The 7,942-nt window shown below is 52.0% G+C and overlaps 1 protein-coding gene across 1 annotated transcript; it reads right to left on the reverse strand.

Annotated features, from left to right (window-relative positions):
• Positions 1 to 264: 264 nt before the first annotated feature.
• LOC115653488 (perilipin-3-like) lies at positions 265 to 7,942 on the reverse strand. The gene is made up of 8 exons (XM_030566850.1): positions 7,918 to 7,942; positions 5,759 to 5,838; positions 4,698 to 4,893; positions 3,914 to 3,996; positions 3,010 to 3,247; positions 2,338 to 2,513; positions 1,799 to 1,927; positions 265 to 630 (listed from the first exon to the last, which is right to left on the reverse strand). Exons 1-8 carry the CDS (start codon positions 7,940 to 7,942, stop codon positions 265 to 267), a joined length of 1,293 nt encoding a protein of 430 aa, XP_030422710.1.

Raw genomic sequence — 7,942 nt, forward strand, 5'->3', positions numbered from 1 at the left:
TTCTGAAGGCTTCCAGCTAAGGCCCATTTAATAGGTGGATATTCTAAACAGTTGGGTACTCATGAGAAGGTATCCTGTCAGTCACTAACTAGTGGGGAGGTGAGGAAACCAACGATTAGAATAGCAGACCCAGTGCATTTGGCTCAAGTGATGAGATTTGCCTCCATTACATGAGAGAGTTACTGCAATAACTGGAGTGCGCGACATGCTCTTCACCACAAACATCTGCAGCATGGTGGCAGAGGAGACATGGATATGAAACCTTCAGGCTGTGATCCTCTCCTCTGCTGGTTCCCCCACCGACTCTGCAGAGTCTCCAGCAGGAGCAAAGGGTCCCACGATCCATGTGAGAGGAGCGTTCTGCACCACATATTCCAGCAGCTCATCCAGGGATTCCTGGGCTTTGGTCACCTTCTCCCGGGTCTGGGTCAGGATACCCTCAGACAGCTCCTGGAAGGACTGGACATTGGAGAAGGAAATCTGGAGCTCTCCCATGTTCTCATAGGCTTGCTGAACCTTCTCCTGGAGAGAGGCAGGGAGACCCTGGATGTTGGGCAGGAGGCTATGGCAGGCAGTCTGCACCTGCAGGATGAGGTTATGGGAAGTGGCTAGAGCCTGGGACCCCATCTCCTGTGGAGAGATAGGAGGGAGTGTGACCAGGTGTGTGTGAAGCTCACTCCTGTCACACTGCATCTTAGCAAGAGGACAGTGACACTGACACTCTGCACCCCACATTCACCATAGTAATATGATTGTGGCATTTTGTACAGAGTATGCCTTGTAAGGTATCATTCTGAAAGTCTTCATCTGTTGAACATTAAGATCTCAGATTGTATATGCTATCAGTGTATGTGAAGTTACAAAAAGTTTTGCTATGTAATTGAAGACACCCACAAGCAGCCTTTGAGACACAACAATGAAGCAGCTATACAGTGCTGATGGCCCATCCACCAAGACAGTGGCCTATGGAAGAGCTTAGCCTTCCTGTGAAGGTTTCAGCCAGCCTATGAGTAATGGCTGCTATTACTCAGCAAGGCATGTAAGACATGTGACTAGACCACATGACACTGAACTCCATTTTGGTATCTTTTTCCCCATAAACTGGGCTGTGAACAAAAGGTTCCCACCATGTGGAGAGACATCTCTTGACCTTCCTCCCCACACAAGGGGACTTTTGGAAATCCCTGAGAGGCAGGCTGGGGCAAGTGCTGGTCCCAGACTAAAGGGATTTCTAGCCTAAGTATAGAAACTTGGTGGACTGCTCATATCAACCAGGGTGAGAAATTGCTAATTCAAACCATATCAAATATATTAGCAAATAAATGCTAACTAAGCCTAAGTAATGTGCTTGCTATCACTTAATTGCTTAAAGTCTATCTTTCTGTAGTTAAACTTGTTTTATCTTAACAGTGTGTCTTAAAGTGAAGTGTTTGGGAATCCTATATCTTCCCCACATCAAAGGGGGAAGCAAACTATATTAATGAGCATATGTGCTGCACAGGAATCTGTACAACAAGACAGTATAATTCTAGGTTTTTGCTCTAGTAGTGGTGCATGGCAGGGGAGCTGGGAAATTGGCTGAGGGGCCTCCTGTTTGTCCATGAGTGGCTTAGGTAAAGCACTCAGGTAACTCAGCTGGGTGTGTGGAGCCACCTGCTGTTGTGGTGGGTGATTCACAGCCAGCCTCTCCAAGGACTGTTGTCAGCAGAACAACATGAGAAAGGCCAAACCAGATGAGTTGTTAGGGGGCTCAGTGGTTCCAACTGCTCCTAGATTGAACCTCAGGGGTACAACCTACCTCTGGCTGTGGTGAGCTGTCATCTTCACTGCCTCCCAGCTGGCCCTTGTACCACTCTAGCCACATCTGCTGCAGCTTCTCCTGCCCATCATGAACCTTCTGACTCACAGCCTGCTTGGCATGTTCCATCTAGGAGGACACAGGGGTTCAGTCACTATGCAGGACAGTGGAGAACAAGAGTGACTCCCAGTATGTCTTGTGTACAGGGGAGCAGCAGAAGCTGAGTGAAGGGGACAGTCCCACACCTGTGATACCACTAGGCTAGAGACCCTCCACCTGGAAGGGAACTGTTGACTTCTGCAGCCACCAGAGACCAGTGCCACCTGCATCCATGGGAGTGGGTGTCCTGTATCATGCACCCAGCACTACATGGCACCCAGCTGGGCTTTGAACTGTAGTGTCTGCACACAACTACATGACCCCCACACACACCTGCTCACATGATCATTCAGGGACATGCAGAGCTTGGCAAGCACCAGTCTGAGCTTCAGTGATTAGAGCAGCTACAGGGTAAAGCACAATGAGAGTAAAAGCCCTACCAGGTCGATGGTTTGCTGGAGCTGGGAGATGGCCTCCAGGGTGTGCTGCCTGGCTTGTCTCATCTTGCCCAGGGCATGCTGGTAGGCTCGCTGGCGGAGTTTGGTAGAAAGGGAACCCAGACGCACAAAGTAACTCTTCTGCTCTCCAGACCCCTCCATAGGGGTTGCCAGCTCAGCTGGAATACAGCAAGGGAGAAATGGTCAGTTGTGATGAGATGAATTGCAGAGTCAGACCTCAGCATGTGGTATCCTGTTCCAGGCCATGGAGGCCTAGCTACAGGCACTGATGTGTCAAACACACAAGGTGAGGATCACTACAATGAGGGAGCAGGTAGAGACATGGACACCAGGATTAATTCCAAGCCCTGCCTCCTGGATGAGACTGGGGATTTGCCTCCACCCACCAATACCACATTTTCTGTAAAAAAGGATCTCTGGTCAACTGTTTCCAGCTGCCAACTTTTGCTGCAGGTTGTCCACTAACTGCCACTTAATGGGCAGAAAACAAGTCAGAGTCTCAAGTTGCAAGAGACAGCAGGCCCATGTGATCAGGGTGGGTTGCATGGCCCTTGTTACCCCACAGAGCATGAGGGAGCAGAGGAATAGGATACAGAGGTTAACAAAGCCTCATTCTGCTATTAGGCCCTGGAGATCCAGCACCAGTATTCTTACCGAGCTCCTCCTCTGTCATGGGGAGGTAGTGGTCAATCAGTTGCTCAGATTTCCCTAGCACTGTGCTCATGCTGCTGGTCACTGCAGATTTGGTCATCTCTGTGCTCTCCTGGACAGCCCCTTTGGCCACACCTACCATGCTGGTCACTGCGTCTCTTGCCTCACCAGCAATGCTGCAGACTGCATCCCTGGTCCCTGCCACTGCAGTACGCACAAAGTCTTGGGCATCTGAAGCCACCTAGAGGCAGGTGTCAAAGGAGAGGTTGTGGCACTCTTACATTAGAGCTATAAGATGTGTTTTGGGGGCAGATGACAGGGGAGGAGAAAACAGAAGCATAGCAACAGAAGCTTGGAAGTGGGTCAGGATCTCTTCCTCCAAGTGGTTAATGCTCATCTGTGGAAGCTTTCTAGCATACTAACTAGCATTCACACACCCCCACATTGAGCTGACCATAGCCTCCTTGTGGAGGTGTCACAGCTGTGGGGAGCTCCAGACAGAACCTGGATTTCAAGAAAACAGGGGCAGCTCCAGGCACCAGCACGCCAAGAGTGTGCTTGGGGCGGCAAGCCACTGGGGGCGCTCTGCCAGTCGCCATGAGAGTGGCAGGCAGGCTGCCTTCGATGGCTTGCCTGCAGAGGGTCCACTGGTCCCACGGCTTCGGCGGACCCTCCAAAGGCACGCCTACGGGAGGTCCGCTGAAGCCGTGGGACCAGCGGACTTTCCACAGGCAAACCTGCGAAGGCAGCCTGCCTGCCGTGCTTGGGGCAGCAAAATGCTTACAGCTGCCCCTGCAAGAAAGTGTTGGTTGCTACTTAGGAGCATCAATGGAGTAGACATGGCAGTAATTGTGGTCTGCCCACAAACCATGATGTGTTTTTTGTAACCAAGATGAAGGGTTCTTACCTTCTGCACAGTCTGCTGCAGCACTGGCAGCTTCCCCTCCAGGGTGTCTAGTCCCTTACAGGCATATTCATTTGCTGCTGCAACTAGAAGAGGATCAGAGTTGTTTCCCTCAACTCCTTCCTATGTGCTCAATCACAGCAAGCATTTGGGCAGGGGGACCCCTTACCCCAAGGTCCCTTTGCTGTAAATAGCCTCCCCATGTGTCATGTGGGGCTCAGGAAGAGATTATGCAACTTGGCCAACAAAGTCACATGAGAGTCAGGATTAGCACTTAGGTCCTGGCTGTCAGTTCTGGGTTCAGAGCACTAGCCCCAAGATCCCTCAGGAGAACAAGACAGCTCCCTTAAGCAACCAGAACCTCTTGGAGATTAATGTTCTGTTGCACTCTAGCTCTTGTCAGGGATTCCCATGGGCTCCTGCAAGCATCACTCCAGCATTTTGTGGACTGGTTAGTGTCCCATTGACTTTATGGCCGTAGAGAGATCAGGGTTGGATGCTGGACACTGCTTGCTCTCAGCTGGCTTCTCAGCCCTTGGACAGGGGGAAACCATGCCCTGCCCCACAGCAATCCCTGCAGAACAGCACTAGTCCCCATGGAGTGGTACCTGCCCAGTGTCTTGTCCCAGGACTTGTGTCCAGCTGCAGGGAGACAGCACACCAGGAGAGAGGTACTGTCTACAAACACTCATTAGCCAGGACATTAGAGTGAACTGAGGCAGGATCTGTCAGGTACCCACCCCAGGCTTTCATACAGGAGTATTCCTGCATCCCCTCCCTTACTCACTCTGTGACTCCAGCTGGTCCAGGATGGGCTGTGCCCCTGTGATGGCAGCAGAGGTGATGGCCCTCACCCCAGTCTCTGCCACCTCACAGACAGCTTTCACAGCTGGGTGGGTCTCTTTGGTGGCTGCATAGCTGGTAGAGGCCATCTCACAGGCAGAGCTGACCAAGGGCAGGCCAGCCACCCTGCCCACTGCAGTCTGAGGGAGGGAAAGGAGTCAGCTGGGGAACATCCATCTCCTGAGTCAGTTACCCTCTTAGGATTTTTAACTCTGCACCCAGCTAGCCACAGTGCTCCCCATCCCAGGGGATTTCTGCTCCCGCACACCATAACCTCAGCTGGGTCAGCAATAATAGCTAGTGACATCCCCAGAATGATCCTTGTTTTCTTCTGCACACATACAGCATGGCAAGAGCTCTGCTCCTAGCAGCGTAGGGGGATATATTTATCTATTATATCCTGGTTGGGATGCCACAGCTAAGCGCTAACGCCATCATTGCTGCTGCTGCCAGGATTAATACAGCTAGTCCCGGGCTTCCTTTCAGAAGAACTAGTTGACAGAAAGAGTCCTGCCTGAGAAGTGCCTCTGCACGAATCCCACTATGCTCCAGGGTCATCAGCTGCAACCAGTGCAGAAGTGACTAGGGCTGGGCTGCTCTAGAAGTGTTCTAGTTAGCACATGCCAGAGCCAGTTTAGAAGAAAAGCAAACATCTCTGCAAACCAGAGAGTGTCAAACAGCCAAAATCAGAAACACCAAGATGTTTTGAAACAAGATTTGGGAAATTGACCTTTTCAGTTATAGCAACTGCAAGAATGACAAGAACATTGATTTCACTTAGCTGCTCTGAGGAGTGGGAGCCTCCAAGACCTCAGAGACCTTGCTCCAGACAGGCTGCCCAGGACTCCGCAGGGCTCCCCTTCAGAGACTGGATTTTATCAAAAGTTTTGTTGACTCTGCAGTAGATTTGCTACAACATTTCACTCCACCAAAATCAGCATTTTCTGCCACAATGAAGTTCTGTCAGAAGGCCAGGGGGATGCCAGCTCCCCAGCATGGACCTACCTGTTGCTCCTGTCCCTGGGGCTCAGGGCAGGCAAACTGGATTTCACTCCTGTTACCAGACATACAGAAGGGAGTTGTCACTGCAAGAACCAGGAGGGATTGTTAAGGGATCAGCAGACCTCAGGTTGCAGCCTCACACTCATTTCTAACAGCTGCTGCAGTCCCTTCGCCAGTCAGTGCCTATCACAGTAGGGCACCCATGTGCTTGCCCAAAGAGGGAAGCCACACTGCAAGACCAAGTAATGTAGGAGAGCTATTGCCCTTTGCAGCTCTCTCTTCTGGCTTGTCCTAGCTACAAGGATGGCTGGGACCAAGGAAACCTGTCCCAGGCCTTGGAGACCTCAGTGAGTAGGACACAGGGTCAGACAGAGGCAAGGGAAATTCCCCCTGCCAGCAGTAGTCAGAGCCATGACAGGGAGCTGCAGCCAGACTGCAGGGTGAGGGCAGTAACTGCACTAATGGAGGAGTCAGCTTCTCCCTCTTCCCCACATACTCAACACATCAGCCCAAGCAGAGTAGTAGGAAGGGGGTGGCAGTGCCCCTGAAGCAACACAGGCTAGGCTGAAAGGAGGGGAGAACAGAGCAGCCCTGGGTGTTTCTAGCATCTGGCCCCTTCTCCTTTCCCACAAGCAGACCAAACACCTCTGGGCAGCATCTCCTTGGACATGGGGGTGGGAGAGGAGATGTCTACCACACCCTGACCATAGACACACCCCAGGCCAGACTGGAGCCTCTTTGCCAAGCCCAGTGCCCCGATGGATGAAGAAAACTGAAAGAGGTTCAAACTCCCCAGCTCTCACAATTGGAGGCCAAACACAGCAAGGCAAGAACAGCTTTAAGGTCCATTCCAACAACAGACAAGCTCAAACAAAACAATCCCCCCAGAACTCAACATTTCAGACCCTGGAACCCCAAAGCCACAGTGTAACTCCAGCTCTCAGCCCACCTCTCACCAAACCTGCACTCTGAAGCTCCCTCAACAGTACACAAACCAGCCCCTGCACAGCTTTTATAGCCCAGTGATGATGTCAGCAGAGGGCAGGGGCCACTTGACAGACAGCTCAGCAAAGCAATCAGGAAGGTGCACTCTCTACTCTGACCGCTGAGGTCTGGAATTGGGGTGGAGCCTGGAAAATAGCAGTGTTAGGAGGGTTGTTTGCTTATATAGAGTCCGTGCTGTTCCAGATGGGAGCATTGACCACTGTGATGATATATGAGACTGGGGAAGCTGTTTCCACGGCTCTGAGTTCTCCTTGGTTCATGTAGAGGGTGGTGGGATGCCTGTGGAGTGCTGAGGGGACATTTCCTAGGGTAGGCCACATCCAGCACCTGACTGCCCATGGGCAGGCCCTGCTGTTGTGCAGCTCTGCTGACCTCAGGAAACGAGCTGAGGGTGGGCTTCAGGGCAACTCCACTCACAGCAGCACAGAGCTAGTGTAGGATCGGGACTGCAGGGTTTTCCCCTGGGACGGTATATCAGGAGGGACCTCCTCACACATTGCATGTGGTCGCTTCTGCTCAGGCAACCCTCCAGCTCCTGGTGCCCGCCAAGCAGCAAAATACACCTGTGCCCTCAGCCGAGAGAGGACCCAGGCTGCTCCTGGAGCAGGATGAGGGCTAAAATCTTTAGCATCCCCCCAGCACAGAATAGGTGATATGCCTGCATCAGGCCCACCAAGCTGCCAATGAATATAGCCCTCATTTTGGAAGTGTCCATCAGCCAGGGAATTCCACACCGGCTCATTGGTGTGTTTCAATCTAGGCATTCAGGTCAGTGGGCAGCAGAGTGGTTGCTGCAGCTGTTTCTTTCCCCATCCACTTTGGCAGAGGCTGAGTGCGTTCTCTGTCCCAGGGCTGGCTCATGCTGGGTGGTATTTCTCCCGGCAGACGACCTCTTTGTGTAGCGTTCAGCAGATGTGGCTCCATTCCCGGGGGAGGCCTTTGGCCCTTACCCCAGTACTATTCATACATAGTTAATCAGACTAAGAACTCCATCCAGTATCATTACCTGAGTCTTGCTCTCTCCTGGGAGCAATTATAAATGTTTGACAATCTCTCTGCCATGGTTTGGTCTCTGGCCCATGTACGAGTCGATGCCGTCAGGAGCACTGTCCCAGCAACAGGCATTTCCTCAGCAGACTCTCCTGGGTGCCTTTTACCTTTGCTGTTGATAGCATTTCCCAT

The sequence above is a fragment of the Gopherus evgoodei genome, chromosome 6 (assembly GCF_007399415.2).
Source record: "Gopherus evgoodei ecotype Sinaloan lineage chromosome 6, rGopEvg1_v1.p, whole genome shotgun sequence".
NCBI classification, from domain to species: domain Eukaryota; kingdom Metazoa; phylum Chordata; order Testudines; family Testudinidae; genus Gopherus; species Gopherus evgoodei.